The 19,112-nt window shown below is 47.4% G+C and overlaps 1 protein-coding gene across 2 annotated transcripts; it reads left to right on the top strand.

The window, feature by feature from the left end:
* Positions 1 to 583: 583 nt before the first annotated feature.
* Ak2 (adenylate kinase 2) lies at positions 584 to 18,257 on the top strand. Of its 2 annotated transcripts, XM_038332712.1 has the most exons (7): positions 585 to 773; positions 6,833 to 6,958; positions 9,943 to 10,053; positions 10,163 to 10,257; positions 14,114 to 14,186; positions 14,919 to 15,114; positions 17,303 to 18,257. In XM_038332712.1, the coding sequence occupies exons 1-7, from the start codon at positions 681 to 683 to the stop codon at positions 17,305 to 17,307; spliced, it is 699 nt and encodes a 232-aa protein (XP_038188640.1). In that variant the 5' UTR covers positions 585 to 680; the 3' UTR covers positions 17,308 to 18,257. The 2 variants fall into 2 exon arrangements, with proteins under 2 accessions (XP_038188639.1, XP_038188640.1); XM_038332711.1 differs by lacking the exon at positions 17,303 to 18,257 and having other exon boundaries at positions 584 to 773; positions 14,919 to 15,285.
* The last annotated feature ends 855 nt before the right edge of the window (positions 18,258 to 19,112 follow it).

Below are 19,112 nucleotides of genomic sequence, written 5' to 3'. Positions count from 1 at the left end.
GCCCTTGTGATTAAACAGGGTGGGTGGTGGGGGGGGGATATTCCAGAATAGAAATTTGTTGGAATTTATTTAACCAATCTTATTGTTGGACATTTGAGCTATTTCAGTGTGTTGGGCTTTGGGAATGTTTTAATAAGGCGATCAACATCTTTGTTAAAGAATCATTGCATACTCCTTGGTTAGGTCCTTTGAATTCCTGGAAGTGAAATTACTGGCGCAAAGGGTATAAGATAGGTTATTGCCAATCTGTTTTCACAGAGTGATTTTTACCCACTTACACTCCCACGGGCAACTTCACAGGGTTCAAAAGGAGCCTCCAGAGTCATTAACTGTCAAACGCCAAACTAGAACTTCCCTCCAGCTCCGGGCTTCCATCTCGTTTTCCCGCCCACTACCCACACCAGCCGAAAGCCGCACGCGCTCTCAGCCCCACTCTTCCCAGGCTGGCCCGCCTCTTCCTCGCTCTTTCTCAACTCTCTGTCCAATCAGAAACAGAGTCCCTCAGGCTTGTCGTACGATTGGTAAACACAAACATCCGTCAGGCTCGTGGGCGGGCTTAGAGGGCTGACGGACGCGGCGAGCAGCCAGTGCGAGCCCGGAGTAGTCTGTGCGCTGGCCTGGAAGCGCTAGCCCGGCCGGTGAGGTGTGCTGGCGGCTGGCGGAGTGAGGCATTGGCAGACATGGCTCCCAGCGCGCTGGCTCCCGAGCCGGAGAGTCGGAAGGGCATCCGGGCCGTGTTGCTGGGGCCGCCCGGGGCTGGCAAGGGGACCCAGGTGAGTGTCCGCTCCTCTGCACGCTCGGCGGCGGATCCCGCGGAGCTGCAAGGTCAGGACGGTCGGAGAGCCGGAAGCTTCTTTCCCGCTCCGGAGCGGGACGGTGAGCTCTGGCCTGCAGAGACCCTCGCGGGGGACCCAGGCTGTGGCGCGGTGTTTAGGGGAGGGTCTCAGTCGGAGGTAGGAGGAGGCTGAAGTGGACTTGGGGCTCTTGGGGGGAACCCAGGCTAAGGGGTCGTGTTTGGGGATCCAAGGGCTGTTATCTGAAAATCGTGACTGGTAGGGTGATCCCCCCAGACTGAAGCTCCGGATCCCAGGCCCGAGTGGGAGAAAGCTTTGTGGCCAAGACGCCTTCCGAGTTGGGAGTGGATTGTCCTGAGTCAGGGATAACTTCCATACACAAGGGGGTAGAACTTTTTTTAATGATTAATAACTAGCACGTGGAGCACAGTGAGAGCTGGCGTGTGCTGATCGAGGCGTACTGCCAAGAGTGAGGCAGGGTCATGATTGAGGCACCAGCGTTGGGGGGATGGGCGAAAACCCTTCCAGTTCACCCGAAAGCTGGAGGTGAAAGTGTTGGTCGTGTTTATAAAGCGCGGGAGCCATGCGGGTTGTGAGTGGCACAAGATAACTCTTAATGATTTTTAGTTGTGTGATCTTGGGACGCTAACATACTGAGCCAGCAGGTAGGAGAGCAGGCCCAAAGGTCCAATGGCTTTCCAAGATCAGTGACATCTGCTTCTTGAAGACGTGTACCTCCAGAGGATTGGAGCTGCCTTCTGCCCCACTCCAGGGCCTCACTTGGCATCTGGGCCATAGGTCAGGATTGGGATTTATGATCTCACAGGATTTGGAAACTCATACGTTGAGTTATTGGCCCACCCACTTCTCACCCCTACCTCCCTGCCAGACCCTAGGCCTTGGGACCTTGCTGATCTTTAAAGGAATTCTTTCAAGGCAGGCTTCTCAAGCAAATGGACACTGTTCTGTCCCCAGTCTTGCTAGCACTACTGAGTTTATTGTTACTTTTTTAAAGATAGCCATGCATGCCATGGTACATAGATGGAGGTCAGAGGACAACTTGCTGGAATCATTTTCTCTTTCTACCAAGTGGAGCCCAGGGAGCCAACTGAGGTCATCAGACTCAATGGCAAGCTGCTTTACCTGCTCGGCCGTGTCACCTGTCCTGTTTGCCAAGTTCTAAAAGTTTTGGCCAGCAGCTCATCATCTGACTCCTTGTGGGGACCTCTGCAATGCCTGTCACATCTCCTGACACTTGATGGAGTTGCTGGAGATGGATGAAGTCCCCAGGTTAATGGGGGTGATGAGGAGAGAGAGGAGGTGGAAGGCTTAGTTCACTTCCTCTGACTTTACCTCTGCCTCTGGGCTGTAGGTCACAAAGGACCACTATACCATCTCTCTCTATAAACTTCCAGGTTCTTTTTTTCTGAGGTTCCACACTACCTTGCACTCAGTGGTGTTGACATATCTTCGTTCCTGTTGCTGTCACTCTCAGTAGTTAGGTAATCTGCAGTCTAAGCAGGTTGAATCTTGGATGTGGACAGCTCCTACTATGAGTTACTGTCATGGACAGGACCGCTCCTGTGTGACCTTTTGCAGTTTCTCCTGGCATTGATTGTTTCAGCCATGAAACCGACAGCTCTCCAGTGCTGAGTCAGGGCCTTACAGTCTAGCAAGCTATGTGATTTCTTAGCTCCCGTGTTTTCACCTGGGAAAGGAAGAGCGTACGAGGCTATTGAAGCTCATAGCCTTTCTGTTGGGGGCACCCATCCATTCCTCATTGCTGGGATGGCACCTGGCAGGAACACAGTGAATGCTGACTCCTCAGCAGCAGATCTCTCTGCGCCCGGCTCTGTTGCAGTTCGTCGCCAAGCTGATTTATTCAGGGTTGGGAGGACAGTACACCAGTGAGCTCGTGGAAGAAGGTACCAGAGTGGCAGGCATTGGTCCAAGAAGGCTTTGTGAAGTAATTAGAAGTCTGACTTGAAAGCTAAGTGTGGCCGAGCCAGTGGTGATACAGGCCTTTAATCCCAACACTCAGGAGTCAGAGGCAGGCATCTGTGAGTTCAAGGCCGGCCTGGTCTACATAGTGAGTTCCAATACAGCCAGGGCTACACAGAGAAACCCTGTCTCAAAAAAACCAAAAGGAAGAGAAAGTGAGAGAAACAGCTCATACATTCTGTAATCCCAAAGACTACGGCCAAGTTTGAGACTAGCTTGGCTGCAGAGTGAGACCCTGTGTGTCCAAAAACAACACCACGAAACAAAGAACTGGGTCTTCAGAAATATACAACAATCGCTCAACCTCCATCCGCCTCCCTCTCTATACCGGGAGCCATAAAAATATTGGTGGTTGTAGCTTTATAGCGTTGAACAAAAGTTCACACAGAGACTGCAGTGTGACAGCCTGGAGACACACCCCCACACACCCAAACTTTTTATTGTAAGTTTTAAATACACATAAAGGTGCAGATGAAAGGCTGTAATCTCAGCTGCTAGGGAGGCTGGAGCAGGAGGCTCACGAGTTCAAGACCTGTCCAGGTTAAGAATGAGATCAGCCTGGACGTCTTACTAAGACCTTGCCTCAGAATAACAGAGCTGGGAATGTGTTTGCTGGTAGCTCATTTACCTAGCTGTGTAAGGTCTTGTGTTTACTCCTCAGAACCATAAGAAGGAAAGAATGGTGTAGTGAGCCCCCAGAAACCATCAGCTGATGGCAGACACTGCCTCCCCGTCCACATTCCCTCAAATTATGATAGATCAGTTCCAGACACTGTAACATTTTTACAATATATTTTAGTATCTCTAAAACAAACTTAAAACATAAATACAATATCCCCTAAAAATTAACAAATTTCAATAGTCAGTGTTCAAATTTCTATTGGTTTCATACATATAATTTTAAGTCTTTGTGTTTTTATTTTTTTCAATCATTAGATTATCGTATGGGTCCCTGGAATTGAAGCCAGGCCATCAGGCATGGCGGCCTTTGCCTGCTCATCCATCTTGGTTACCCTGTTCCTCTTTCTTACGCTATAGTTTTGTGGAAGAAACCTACAAGTTTTCAATTAGTGTTCCTTTGGTGTGTTTAATATGCTCCCCTCTTCCATTCCTGCAGATCTTTGGTTTGCTGCATAGTTTTTCAGATTCAGTTTCTTGGCCTGGCTACCCAAGCGCTGCTGTGTTTTGTCCTTCCTTCAGACACTTCCAATATTTGGAGCGGTTGCTATGGGTTTCCTAAGTCTGGCAATTAATTATGGTGGTAAAGCCGTAGGGTTCTGACTATATTACTCCTTTTTCATTCCTTGAGATATCTCCTCTTCTTGCTGGACCCCCCCCCCCCCCCCCCCCGGCCTTTTTTTTTTTTTTTTTTGAGACAGTTTCTCAGCAGGTAGCCCAGGCTGGCCTGAAACTCAGCAGTGCTCCTGCTTCAGCATCGTAAGTGTGAGATTCCAAGCATGTTCCACAGCTAGCGCTTAACTTGTACAAACTTTCCATCCCCTATTTGCTTACCCAGTGCTGTGCTTTATAAAACCCATTTAAAGGCTTGGTTTGTTCCCCCCTTTTTTTTTTTTTTTTTTTTTTTTTTTGGTCAGCTTTCTAAGTAATGGGTTGACTATGAAATGTTTTCAGTTGTGAAATTTAAAAAACAAGAAATTACAGCTCATTTTCTGGTGAAAATCAGAAGATCTGCCAGCAGTGGGCATCCATTCCAGTAGGGCAGGAGTGTATTTTACTCCAGATGATCCCTTCATGGACTCTCCTGCCCGCCCACCCCTTACCCCCCATCCCCTGCTTAGACTGCCTGGTCCTTATTAGCAGCTGACTGCACTCCTGACGAGGGCCTGCTCAGTGATGTTTGTTTTCTTCCCACCACTTCCTCTTGTACCTGTATAATTTCATATTACATGATTCATGTCAGCACGGCTACAGTAAATTTCCTTAACAATTTCTGGGCTGAGAGATGACTCTGAGCGACAATATATATATATATATATATATATATATATATATATATATATATATAATTTTTTTTCTCTAGGCGGGATGTCTCCCTGGCCTGGTGCTCATCAAATAGGTTAGACTAGCTGGCCTGTGAGCTCAGGGATCTGTCTGTCTCCACCCCAGCACTGGCTGGGGTCCTTAGCAAGCATCACCGCACCCAGGTTTTTTTTAAAAAACATGGTTTCTGGAGCTAGAACTCAGCCGGGTTATTGTGGTCATGGAGCAAGGGCCTTTCCAGCTGAGCTGTCTGCCCCAGCCCCGTATCGCAGAGCGGTTGAGTGCCTTAGACAGAGCCCATCCATGGTCTTCACAGCACAGGATCTCCCGCACGGCCAGCAGAAAGCGAAGGCATAGTTTCCCACCTGGCCACATCTGCCCTGTTGGTGGTGTGTGTTCTTCATGCAGCTGTGGAGTCACCTGGAAAGGAGTGTGAGCAGCCGACACTGCGGGATAACAGTCGAACACTTGAGTTCCCGGCGCAGCTTTTCTCGGGTGTTTTGACCCCGGCTTCTGTGATTTGTCCACTCAAGTTAACTTTAATAAACAAGGAGTAGATTGATAGAAAGCTCTGTTCCCTGGGGGTGTGTCCACAGTGCAGTGGGTTTTTCCGTTGCCATCGGTTGCTGACCTTCTTTTCTCCAGGGTGCAGTCCCTAACACTTTCCCTCAGTGGAATTAATCTGTGAATCACAGGACCAGAATTTCCTGCATCGAGCCCCATCGATTTTTGTTTTGTGCCCAAGATCACGCCCAGTGAACTAGTTTAAACAGGGATCCCAGCTACTTACCTCCTAAAACAACTCAACAGAAAGCTCCACCTGTGAATACAGAACCGATATTGGAGTGTCCAGACCATTTTCCATTTAAAGTCCACCAGGCTCTGAGTGTGTGCATCTGTTTGATGTCATTATGGGAAAAGCTAAATGCGTATGGTGATACCTTGTGTGTGCCTTACCACTGAGCTATGTCTATTCCAGCACGGTCTGTGAGCTTTGGGATCTGGGTCTCCTAGCCCTCCATTTCCTTGGCTCCAGGGTTCATGGAAGAGGCGTGAGCGAATATTTTCTTTCCGCCTGAATGAACAGAACCAGGACAGAGGTTGCTGTAGCAGCTACTGCTCACGGAGGACTTTGCATGTGCCAGTTCTGTGTAGAACCCGTATGGGCTCAGTGATATGGTCTCACTACCCTCTCCGTTTTACTTAGAGATTTCAAACTAGAGAGAAGAAGTAACTCTTCAAGCCGTATAAGTCGGGACTGAGGTGCTGAGGGTTGGCTTGAGCCTACACTTTTGGCCAAAAGGCCATGTTGGGTCAGCGGGGGCAATGTGTCTGTAATCTCAGCCCCTCAGGAGGCTGGGGATCGAGATCATGAGACTAGCCTGAGCTCCATAGCAAAACCCTGCCACAAAACAAACCAAACACCTCCTAAAACTGACCTACAGGCGATGCCTGCGCACAGCATGTACACATCCAGTGACTTTCTGAGGGGATGCATTCTTCATGTTAAACAGATGTGGAAACTGTTCTGGGCCTGCGCCAAGGAGGATTTAGCCAGAATACTGCAGCAGGTCTGCCTTGCCTGCCCCAGCTGCGAGGCCTAGTGGCCACAGCATACCACAATAACACATTCACCCTGTGGTAGACACTTGAGCACACAGTGTGCCGGCCTTGGCCTGTCTGCTTTAGAGAGTGGGCTGTCTAAGTGTCACAGCAGTCATGTGAAGTATTGCATAGCTGCTGTGTTTGTTCTCAGTTATAGCAGGGGCCGTGAGCTTGTGTTTCAGTGGCGTGGTTAGTGGGAATAGCTAGTTTTTTTTGCGTGCTAAGTGGATTCCAAGTACTTTACTTGGGATATCATGCAATCATAGAGTTCTTACAATAACCCTATAATTGCTTTTCATTAGAATATAAGGTAAGATGCTGTCATTCCTATTACAAACAAGGAAGTAGGCATTTGGCTTAAGTTCACACAGCCAGTAAGTGCCAGGTTCACAATGCTCACTCTTTCTTGGTTTTTGTCTTTGGCTCCACAGGCACCCAGGTTGGCAGAAAACTTCTGTGTCTGTCATTTGGCCACTGGGGACATGCTGAGAGCCATGGTGGCTTCAGGTTCAGAGCTGGGCAAGAAGCTGAAGGCGACGATGGATGCTGGAAAACTGGTAGGTTTGGTCGTACCTGCGAGTGTTGCCGTTCCGAGTCCAGAGTGGTGGCCCCGCTGCATGGGCTTCTGGGTGTTGACTTCCTTGTTCATCGGAGACACATTGGAAGTCTTCACCAGCCAGTGCAGTCACAGAGCATTTCTGCCGTCCTAGAAAGTCCTCTGAGTTAGTCCTGTGTGGAGATGTTTCCAACAGACTGGCAGGTACAGGAACTTTGAGCAGAGCACATTATTTGTTTGATTCTGGACTTATTATTATTATTGGTTCACAACTTATTTGTATAGTTTTATTATTTTGTGTGTGGGGGCAAGCACTTTTCTCAAACCATCTTGCCAGCTATTTTCACGGGATTCTTTTTTCCTTTCTTTCTTTTTAATTAAAGTAGTATTATAAGTACTGGAGAGATGGATCAATAGTTAAGAGTACTTATAACTCTTTCAGGGGACCTAGGTTTGATTAGCAGCACCCACATGGCAGTCACAACTGCAATTCCCTGAGATCCGACCCCTTCTGACCTCAGCAAGCACTAAGCATGCACGCAGTATGCAGACAAAACATGCATAAACATAAAATAATAAAAATTTCAAGTTTAGGGGTGTGTGTGTGTGCCAGCCAGCCACACACACCTTTAATCCCATCACTGAAAAGCAAGCAGGCAGGTCTCTGAATTTGAGTTTCAGGTTAACCAGGACTATACAGTGAAACCTCTCAAAACAAAGAAACAAACAATATAGATGCATACATACATACACATATGTATGTATATATAATTATATCATTTCCTACTCCCATTCCCTTTTCTTCCTCCAGCCCCTTCTATGTGTTCACAGTATTCTTGAAGATACTATGTAATACTTTTTGTAATTCACCCAAACTAAATAGAACAAAATAAAAGCACTGTTCCTGGGACAAGACTCTAGGGTGTATGCAGAGGAAGTTCTGGGAGACCACAGAATGCCCATAAAGCTCTTCTGTGGCTCACTGCTCCATTTCTTATAGTTTGGTTGTGAGCCTAGCTCTTAACAGCTGAGCTGTCTCTCCAGCCCTGTGCTCTAATTCTGACAAGGGAGTTAGTTACTTGGTTGGTAGTTGTGGGAAAGTAAGCCTGTGTCATAAACCAGTTGGCTTGATTTGACAAATACAGTGAATTGACTAAACCTTTACTTAGGGCCAGCTCTTGCTTCTAGCATTTATTCTAGAGCATGACTTTAGTAACACTATCAGAAGTCACTTTGTTCTTGAACACAGCGGGCAAGAGCCGGACCACTGGGCCACACTGCAGTTCCTCTGGCCCTTGTTTTGTTCCTGTTTTTAATTTTCTAAATTATACTCTGTCAGTGTGTGCATTCGTCTGCCACAGCATTCATGTGGGGGTTGGAAGACAACTTTTGATAAACAGCTCTCTTCTTCCACCACGTGGGTGCTGAGTTCAAGGTCAGGTTGTCAGGCTTGGGTGGCACGCGCTGCTACCCACTCATCATCTCATCCCTGTTTTTGTTTTGGAAGCAAGATTTGGCGTGTTTACCTAGTTGACCTGGCCCTTACTTGTGTCCCAGGCTGGCCTCTCGGGTGTTGAGATGGTAGGTGTGGACCACAACCAGTCTTTCCTACCGTTCCCTTTATATCAGAGAGGCCATGAATCAAGCAGGAAAGACAGAGATTTTGGACTTTGGGTTTTGGCAGGAAATTCTGTGTGAGAGAGAATGGGCTTGTGGCAGTGAGACTGCTTATCTCCGAGCCTTCCATCAGTTGCAGAGTTTATACTTTGTCCCTAAGTTCATAGCCAGTTCTGAAGATAAAGACTAGACAAGATTGACAGCCTGTGCTGTAATACAGGTGGGAATTTGTCTCTATTTAAAAGCCCTGAGGGAAATGAAAGACTTTTGGTGGATTTTTTATTGTATTTTATTTTTATTTTTTGGAAAGGCCTAAACTACGCTGTGGTGGCTTTTCAGTTCTTGTTTCTGGTCCACATTGCCAATTCAGTGCCATTCTTTTCCATGCCTTAGACAGCCCAGATCAGATAAATAAATAAGCAAGCATATCAGTCGTGGTATTGTTAGCCTAATGAACTTGTGAATCAGGGATAATTGGTATGTCCCTACGTTCTAGACAAACTGCTCTTCTCCCCTGGTTCTCGGATGACGTCTCTGCCGTGTACCTCACCTTGAGGACAGCTTGTTGCTGATAAGCTGTTGTGTGATGGTTAAACAGCTACTGGCAGAAGAGGCCCAGAGGGCCTAAGACACACAGAGCTGACCTGCTGGGGCACAGGCCATGGGTCCCTCTTCCCTTGCCCGGTTTATTGGAGCACATTAGAGTTTGAAGGAGAGGGACATGTGTGGCCACTAGCTGATTATGGTCGTGAGTGTGAGTGTTGCAGATGGAGTCTGTCCTGGTCAGCTTTGCGTGGCTGTGATAAATACGTAAGAGAAGCCAACTAAAGAAGAAAATTCTATTTTAGATCAGTTCCAGTCCAGGGCTGCTTGGTGCCAGTGTTTCTGAGCTGTGTTGAACTGTTGTGGAAGGTGTGATTAGAGCAAAGCTACGCACCTTATAGAGGCAGATAGAATACATACTCACTCAAGCAAGATGGCTAAGAAGGTTAAAAAAAAAAAAAGAGTGTGTTCTACTCGTGTCTGATTACCTAAAGTTCAGTGCTGAGCCCAAGTAAAGGTCGAAGGTGAGAAGTGGCTCCAAGTGTGTACCATGGTGCATGTGCCCTCCTTCCCTCCCTCCCCAACACACATACATCAGGTTTAAAAATATAGTATTAGAGATCAGGCCTTTAATATATGAGCTCAAGGGGGTACATTTAAGATCCAAACTATAATGGAGACGCCCCACATTTACTCTGCTTTTGCATCTGTGGAGTCAAACTGACTTGCTGTTTGGAAACCAGGTCTTCTATGCCTAGACTTGAGCTTGTGTTTCGGATGTGTCACCTAGATGACAGAGTTGAGCCCAGGGCTCTCTTCTTGTAGGTGAGTGACGAAATGGTTGTGGAGCTCATTGAGAAGAATCTGGAGAGTCCTTCATGCAAGAATGGCTTTCTTCTAGATGGCTTCCCTCGGACTGTGAGGCAGGCTGAGATGGTAAGTAGTGTCTGTCGCAGCTGCACGGTGGCAGATGCTGGCTCTTTACGTGAATCACTTCAAGGGGATGGAGCTGATCAAGCTTAGGTGGGTCCATGCTCTTTTGCAGCTTGATGACCTCATGGAGAAGAGGAAGGAGAAGCTTGATTCAGTGATTGAGTTCAGCATTCCAGACTCCCTGCTGATCCGGAGGATCACTGGAAGGTAGATATCCCCGCAGATGCCTTCATGCTTGCTCAGAGCTCAGTGGGGCAGAAGCGCTGGTGCCTGTGGAAGTCAGAATAGGGCATCGGATTCCCCTGGACTGGAGCTATAGGCGGTTGTGAGCTGCTTTGTGGGTGCTGGTAGTTTGTACCTGGGTCCTTTGAAAGAGCATCCTATGTTCTTAATCACTGGGCCATCTCTTCAACACCCACCCATTTTTCTTTTAATGAAAGAAATTTTGGTTCATAGTACAGCTTGTTTTCTTATTTCTCTGGAATAGTGTCAAACATAGAAATGCATCTGTTGAGAAATCCTCACTGCTTCAGGCTGTGGTTTCTCTCTACTCCCTTTCTCAGTATCTGCTTCTTGTCTGCCAGCAGCACTACGAGAACCTTTGTAATTTTTTTATTGTATCATGGATGGAAGGGGAGAGACTTATTGGTGAGCGTCTCTAGAGTGTGAGCACAGTTGAAGCTCTCGTGAGTACAGGGCCTGCCACTCGTCCAGGGTGCAGTCGTCAGTGGTGGCTGCTGCTTGGCTATCATACCTTCTAGTTCATTTGAATTCAGTTTGGTTAAGTCCCTCTTTGAGATCTAGATCTTTTGGGTTGGTGGCCAGGGAACTTGGACTTGGCCCTGTCCTGGGCTTCAGTCATGTTTCTTATGCTGCAGCCAAGCATGGGTGTTCTTGATCACCTGACCAGTGTGAACCCTGGGGCTCTTGAAAGCCACCGCACATGCCTGTTTGGAGAACAGACTGGGAAGATCATGAGAAAAAGGCATGAGCATTACTTGTCATTTTTAAAAAGCAGCGTGGGAAAGACACCATGCAACAGATTCATGCGGAGGGGTTTTTATTAGGGAAAGCAGACTGTAAAAGGAGGGAGGGAGGGAGATCAGCCTTTGGAGACAGGAGCAGCAGAAGAAAAGAAAGAGGCAGAAAGAGAGAGAAAGGAACAGATAGACAGACAAAGGCAGAGAGAGAGAGATGGGAAGTGGTCAAGGCCCTTTTAAAAGGGAACGTAGTGAATGTGCGCAGGAGGTGCTCTTAGTGCCTAGAGCTGAGGACGTATCCTGTTAGGACCCCAAGGGCAGGCCAGTGCAGATGCCTGAATACTAACACTACTCCCAGAATGGGGTTACCCATTAATAACAGGCTGAGTACACCATTGGAGACCAGTAAAGGAACCTAGCATACTGAATTGCCTGTAAGGAATGTAATTTTAATTTTATTTTAATTTATTTTTTTTTAAACAAACTTTTTAAATTTTACCTACCAATCCCAGTTCCCTCTCCCTTCCTTCCTCCCACTCACCTCACCTTCCACCTACCCCACCCCCCATTTTCTCCTTAGGGAAGGTGAGCCTTCCCATGGGAGTCACTTGAAGCAGGTCTAAGGCCCTCCCCCTGTATCTAGACTGAGCAAGGTTTCCCTCCATAAGGAATGGGCTCTAGGGATAAATCCTGGTTCCACGACCAGTGGCCACACAACTGTCACCCGCACTCAGAGGGCCTAGTTCAGTCCTGTGCAGGTTGGAATGTAGCTTTTTTTATGCCTGCCATTTCAGCGGCCCTCGGGAAGGCAGTAAGCCCGTGTCGTGGGCTTTCGGACGGCTATGCTGTGTAGATCGTTCTTCGCTAGCCCTTCCTGGGACACAGCTGGATTTCTTCTAGTTGATGCTCCCACTGCTAACAGGGCGTGCCAATTTTATATTGAATAGGAAGAAAATGGCTTGTTTTATTAGAGTATTAGATTTCATAATGAGGTCAAATGTGTGTGTGTGTGTGTGTGTGTGTGTGTGTGTGTGTGTGTGTTTATAATCCGAACCTTCAAGGGGAAAGCCAGATATGAATAGATAACAGTGTGAGATGTGTTATTCTGTAAGGCTCTGAGGGATACATTCAAAACTACTTTACATTAATTTTCTTTTCAAATTTACTTTTTAAAAATCTTTCCAGCTATTTTATAGGCTTCTACACAACAGAGACCTGTGTTTCTTTATAGTCCCTTTGGGCATGAAGTAGACAAAATTGATGTTAGACCAAGAAACAGTAGGATTGCCAGGTGGACAGTAAGAAACATCCCTAGGCTTGGTACTCTTGAGGTACAAAGCAGGCAGTAACAGCCAGTGACACTGGAGGTCTTGAACTTAATGAGGTCAGCACCCTGGGTGCCTGCTCCTACATCAAACCACACCCCAGGGCTGAAGACCATGAAAGCTCTAGAGGAATAGTACAGTGACGCCTGCTTCTGATCTCAAAGAGTCGTCTGAAACTGGGGTCATTCTGACCATTCAGTGCAGTGGGAGAGAGAGCCTAGGAGAGCTGTGCCATCGGCGTGGACTGGGTGAGGGCAGGAGAGAGAGCCTAGGAGAGCTGTGCCATCAGCGTGGACTGGGTGAGGGCAGGAGAGAGAGCCTAGGAGAGCTGTGCCATCGGCGTGGACTGGGTGAGGGCAGTTTCAGTGACGCTTTCCCAGGCAGGAGTGGCAGCAGGAGTGTTGGTGGGGAGGGCTCAGGTTGGGGCCTGTGGTAGACTAGTTGACTCACGGTAGGAGCTATGCTTTGGAAGCTGCAAGGGCAAAATGGGTGAAGTTGGAAGAAAGGATGGGCTCGGGGAGGTCTGTGGTGCCGAGAAGAGTGGGCGTGGTCTGGAGCCACTGGGTATTGGTGCACAAACCACATTCTGAAATACTACCTTGGTGCTGACTTGTAAGCTGGGGATGGGTGGCAGATCAGGATTCCACCTGGGAGCCTGCTCATAGTCGCATGAAACGATAGAGACTTGTGACTGGCTGCAGGGTGACCATAGAGGGAGGATAGGAGACAAACCCGATCCCTTAGTTTAGAAATGATGTAGTGTAGTGTGGCTCTTCCTCCTCAGAAGACCCTGTACCTCACAGGATGTGCCTGCCAGATGAGTGGGGGGTTTGTCCAAGTTTCCTCAGCAGGTATGTGGGTAGGGCTAGGGCCTGAAACTTGCTCTCTGCCTCCTGCTCTGCCTCCTACTTCCTTCTGATGGTGGAAGAACGCAAGGCAGGAACTAGGGATCTCACCACAGCAGTCTTGAACTGGCTGTGACCTCAGTTCTAATGGCTGTCACTTATTTTGTCTCTTAATGGTTTGAGTTCTCATTTGTCACGTCTGCTGTTGGCACTCTGGTACGCCAGTTGTCTTACCAGTTGGCTCCCTATATCACCGCCCCGAGTCCAATAGCAACTCCCTTTTGTGGATGAAAGAACAAGGGTCTAAAGCAGTGTGTTTGCTTTATAACCAAATTAGGCTAGAAAACAGCACAAGCAGGCACATACTTGTGATCTAAGATGTTTGTGGGGTGTCGGTGCAGAAGTAGCTTAAGTCAAGGTGTTGTGTTCCCCAACACTTTGTATTAATCTTGTAAGGATTGTCGTGTTTGTTGGAGCTATTGATTCCTACTAAGTGCTGCTTGTAGCAGAGGTTGTGATCCATCATTTCATAACCAGGTGGATGCAGTGGAAGATCTGGTTTCAGCTAGGAACTTCTTTAGGAAATGGCATGACTAGATGAATGTCTGTGTGCACTGAACATCAGAGTCCTCCTAAGGTCTGGACTAGGTTGTTCTTGCCAGCATCTTTCTTTATGCTTGGGCAAGGCAGGAAACATTCTTAAACCCTAACCCTAACCCTCTAACCAAGGGGGAGCAATGGCTGTCCTCTGCTAAACAGCCACTTATTTTCCTGGTGTGACGTGCTAGCTGGGGTCTCTGCTGATTAAAGTTTTCCATTCTTCTTCCCTGTCTCTGCTTGTCATTCCAGAGTCCCCTGGAGTACAGAGGTATTTCCAGGCAGCCTGACTCACAATACATGTGCTGTCTTGCAGACTGATTCACCCCAAGAGTGGCCGGTCCTACCATGAGGAGTTCAACCCTCCAAAGGAGCCCATGAAAGATGATGTATGTAAAGTTGGGGCAGGAGGGGGGTTGTTTGTTTGTTTGTTTTTTCCTTCCTCCTCCTTCCATCACTCAGCCAGAAAAATATTTCACTATCTTGTAAATGAGATGGCTGGTGACAGATCTGGACAGTGTCTCCAGGTGGCTTTATGCTTACCCTGACACCATGGCCATCTAAGCAGTTGTCCAGTCAGGAGAGTGTTGCCAGGAGGTGGCACTGAAGAGAACGTTGCTTTCCATTGTGCTCTAGAATGCCCTGCTCTTGGGGTACTCAGAGACTGCTGTTCTGGGGTCTCATCTGTGGTACAGTCTTCCTGGTCTGCTGTGGAGCATGCAGACAACAGTGAGATTTCCTGGGCTTCCTCTTGTCAAGGGAGACAAGTGCAAGTCGTCCAGGGTCTGTAAATACGGGCCACGGTTCAAAAAGCAATTCTACCAGAGTCCTTTCTCACTTTACTTGCTGCGTTCACGATGTTAGTGGCTGATGCTCACTAATTATGCTGAACACGTAAGCAGCAGAGACTGCAGTTGGTAATGGAGCTGATTGGTCTCCAGGGTCTCTCTCCTGACTAGACGGGCTGTGGTAGAAGTTGAGCAGCCTGGGCACAGAACAACAAGCAAAAAGCATTGCTGTTTCTGGCCCCCAGCTTCTGCTTCTGCTTCTGGGGCCTCCTGCATCGCAGAGGATGAACACTTGTCATGACTGTCCCACCGTCTGTTCCCTCTCCTCCTCAGATTACTGGAGAACCCCTGATCCGCAGGTCAGATGACAATGAGAAAGCCTTGAAGATCCGCCTGGAGGCCTACCATACGCAGACCACCCCGCTTGTGGAGTACTACAGGAAGCGGGGCATTCACTGTGCCATCGATGCATGCCAGACCCCGGATGTCGTGTTTGCCAGCATCCTAGCAGCCTTCTCCAAAGCCACATGTAAAGACTTGGTTATGTTTATCTAATGTTGGGCTCTAAGAGGAATTTCTTTCTTCTTTCTGTCCCTGTTAAAGGAATGGGTGGGCACGGCAAGGGAGGCAGGGACACTTCTTCCCTCAGGCAGCAAGGGAATCTTCTAATGTACTGATTAAACAGCACTTATTTGATGTATCTCATGTATGTACAGCACTCTCTGTATGTGTTTGGTGTGTGTGCTCACCTTACATTCTCTATCCTGGGCTATGTTTTACCAGCTGTTTACTTTTCTTACCCATACCTTTTTTTTTTAATCATTTTTAAAAATTAGCACACACGGTATTAGATATCATTATAGCCCTCTCTAAAAAAATATTTATTTGTTTGTTTGTTTATTTATTTATTTATTTTGAGATGGTCTCTGTGTATCTCCAGCTGTCCTGGAACTCACCATATCAGCCAAGGTGGCCGAAAACTCAGATTTACCCATCTCTGCCTCCTGAGTGCTGGGATTAAAGGCATGCCCCACTATGCCCAGCTTCTTTATAACATTTTTAAATAAGATGTGTTTTAGTAGATTTGTTCCCCTCCTGCCCTATAATCCCCTTCCTGTTCTATAATACCCCCTCCTTACACACACACACACACACATACACACATAAAATCTCCTTTAGCCACACTCTTAATTCTATGATTTGGGCAAAATGAACTGCTGAGTATTTATCTGGCAGGTACTCCAGGCACAGGTACTCTTGTCACGGTACTTACCCGTAACAAGCAGCTGGTTCCAAGTGTACAGTCACATGAAGTCAGTGTCATAGCTCCTGATACACATTCTTGACAGGAAACAAAACCACGAGGCAGTGGATCCACAGGAATCAGTTATTTTTTCCTCTTAAATGGAATTTTAAAGACATACTGAGATTCCAGCAATTACTTGGAGGAGCAGGCGAGGGTGGAATATTTTTGTGATCCACATCACAGGCTGTAAAGTTGAGACCACTTGGGATTTCCGTCTAAACAATGAGTTGTTGTCAAAGATTTAAATCAGGTAGAAGATCCTCTGGGATTCAGATTGCCTTCGAACATTAGGGCTAGGTAACTCAGAGCAGCCAAATCTATTTCCCCACATACAGACTCAGTTATAGGTAGGCTTGTTTTTGTTTGCCTGCTTCCGGGGATGAACCAGTGATTAGGGAAGGATCTCTTTTTGGATTCATTCCCATCAAAAATTTATCCAAACACAATACGTAAAACCCAAATCAAATGTGTCCCTCTCAAATGTCCTATACCCTATATTCCATGAAGTGTAGCCACAGGCTCCCCAAGAAAAGATCACCCCAAAACAAGGCCATATATGACCAAAACAAGCTTTGATTTGTAACCTTAGCTCCCACTATTACGAGTGTCCTATGTTCTGGGCTGTGCCTCTTGGTCTCTGGATGATTTGAGACAGATAAAATACTAGGCTGCTGTGACGAGACCTCCGAGCCTTCGGCCTCTGGACAGCCATTAGAAAGTCAGTGACATCACCAGTAAATGGTGGCACCTGCCTCTGCATAACCAGCTGGCTCTAAAGTTGTCGGTCCCCATCTGGCCTGCGCTCTCCTGTCTGAACCTGTCGGAAGGCCCATGGGTATGTGGCCATCCTGCTTCCCTTTTGGCCTCCAAGTGGCTGCTGCTGCCCTGCGTTGTTTCCTTAGCTTCAAATTAATTCTGTCTGTTCTTAACAGAAACCCAGTCTGGCTTTTTGTGTTTCTGAAAAGCGCATGACTGCTGGAAATGGGTGAGGGAGTGAAACCAAAACCACCAGCTGGGCCTGCAGGAGCAGGAGGCCTTTCTCAGAATGAGGGCGGCTCCATGCGTCTCACAGCTCAGTGGTTGCTAATAGAATGTGAGTGATCTGTACACAGACATCTGCCACCTGACCATAGATGTATATATACATATGTGTGTATATGTGTGTGTGTGTGTCCCCTGTAACATTTGGGCTTCAGGTGGAAAACCATAGGGGTACAGATACTCTTCTGTGGTTGGCATTGTATTTTTGCTTTGTTTGATTGCAGAGTTGTAACCTCAGCGGGCATGAGAGCTTTCACCCGGCAAAGAAATGTCCAGTGTTTAATGCATTTGGTTGCATGCCAGCCTTCCCTGATATTTACTTGATTTTTTTAAAACCCATTTTGTTCTTTCTTTTTCCTCTCTATTGCAGCCTAGTAAAAGAAGGCCAGGCGAGACTGCACCCTGCTCATCTCCCCGCGTGTGATCCCTGCTCTTAGGTGCTGGGCAGAAGGGAAAAGGGTGGTCACGGGAAGGAAGGATGGTGAGGGAGGTGGTGAGGGGCTCAAGATGAGCATTTGGAACAGTGGCAGTGTTGTAATTAGAAGGAATTTTTGAAAAATGCGTAGGTGGGAATTTGTAACGTATAAGGAAGGGAAAAGATTAATTTTCTAAAAAAAAAAAAAACCTGTGATTGGAGGTCATTGGTATAAACAAGCTAAGGTATTTTTTAAGCAATCAAGTTTTCATTTACTCTGGAACACAAAGCTAATGCTCTAAGAGACCTCAGCTTCCGTGTAAGGAGCTCATGGATCACTAGGCCAAGAATGTAGCCGTCAGACTGGACCTGTGTATCCTGTGTGCAGCAAACGCCATGGGCTGCTGCCAGTGACTCCCCATTCTATAAAGTTAAAGACTTGGCTGCACATATGGAGGAGGTGGGGGTGTGATCTCATGGAGGGTGGTTCAGCAAATCATTTTTACTGGAATTGTGGGGAGCAAGGGGAGACAGATGACATACTTCTTCCCACTTGGAGTCGCCTGCTCTAGCGGCAAAGCCTTCAGCAGCCACCCGGCACACACTAGTCCGACAACTTTGCCTTCGTTCATCCCCAGGAGCCTTTTCAATAAGTGAACACGGGCTAGGAATGCAGTTCGGCGGCACGTATGTGCCTGGCATTACAAGGCCCTGGGTTCAGTACTCAGCAGTGAAAGGGGAAACAAAATGTCTTAAGCTAAATCTTCCAAAGATTGTCCTTCTCATCCTCCAATCCTGTGCCTGGGATCTCCTGACAACACTGTGATGTATCTTTCAATGAGGTGCCTTCATAACTGACCAAATGCTGCCATGTTTGGCCCCTGAGTCAATAAAGTATGTTAAATTTGCATCCCTGTTGTGGCATTTTTTGAAGAATTCTGAATCACAAGACAAAAAATGATGTCGAATTCTGGACCTGTCTTTAAAGCCCATTCCATTCATGGTGGTTAGCGCAGTGTCATGAAGAAGTACACGTGTGTGCTCCTGAGCAGAGCCCGTACCCTTGTAGCTGGCAGCTCAGTCTAGTGGTGGATCACATACCCTAGTGATTAGCCACATACTTCGTTCTGCCTCATCTGACAAAAGTCCACAGTGCTGTCTTCTACAACATATGGCATTATATGTTTATATTATAAACAGAGTTTATAAGAAGCCAGCCCTTGGGTTGGTGCCCACCACATATCAGGCGTTGGATAAATGTTGGGTCAGGAATATACACAAATGCCTGCTTCCTGCTGGGCTGGACAATTCAGAATGGACAGTGGTCCGCTGCCTGGCAAGCCTGTGCTTCTATTGCCTAAGCCACGTCTCTGGCTACCTTCCCAGTTACCACTGTTAGTGCCCTCAGCTGCTGCTTTGTTCGTCCTGTTTGACATCCGTTTACTTCCCAGCAAAAGTGATCTTAAGCCATTGGTGCTGACCGAGGGCTCCCACTCTTGGAAAGCTGCCTCTGCTGGCGATTTTTCTGGGAAATTGCTGCTCTTCCCGAAACCAGAGTGAACTGGGCTGGAGGCGCCACTGTTCTGCGGACATCTTGCTAGAATCTGACATCCTGTGCTCACCAAGCCAGCCCCCTCTGCTCCTCCATGCCCCATCTCCGGCGTTGCCTAGAGATAGCATGACTGATTTGCTCAAATCTTTGCATTCTCTGGACAGTTTGGATGTCCAATTTTTTGGCTTTTCTGGGTTGTCATGTACAATTTGA

Source organism: Arvicola amphibius, chromosome 6 (genome assembly GCF_903992535.2).
Source record: "Arvicola amphibius chromosome 6, mArvAmp1.2, whole genome shotgun sequence".
NCBI classification, from domain to species: domain Eukaryota; kingdom Metazoa; phylum Chordata; class Mammalia; order Rodentia; family Cricetidae; genus Arvicola; species Arvicola amphibius.
Note: the sequence above shows the minus strand (reverse complement) of the source record. Positions and strands in the feature narration are given on the sequence as shown.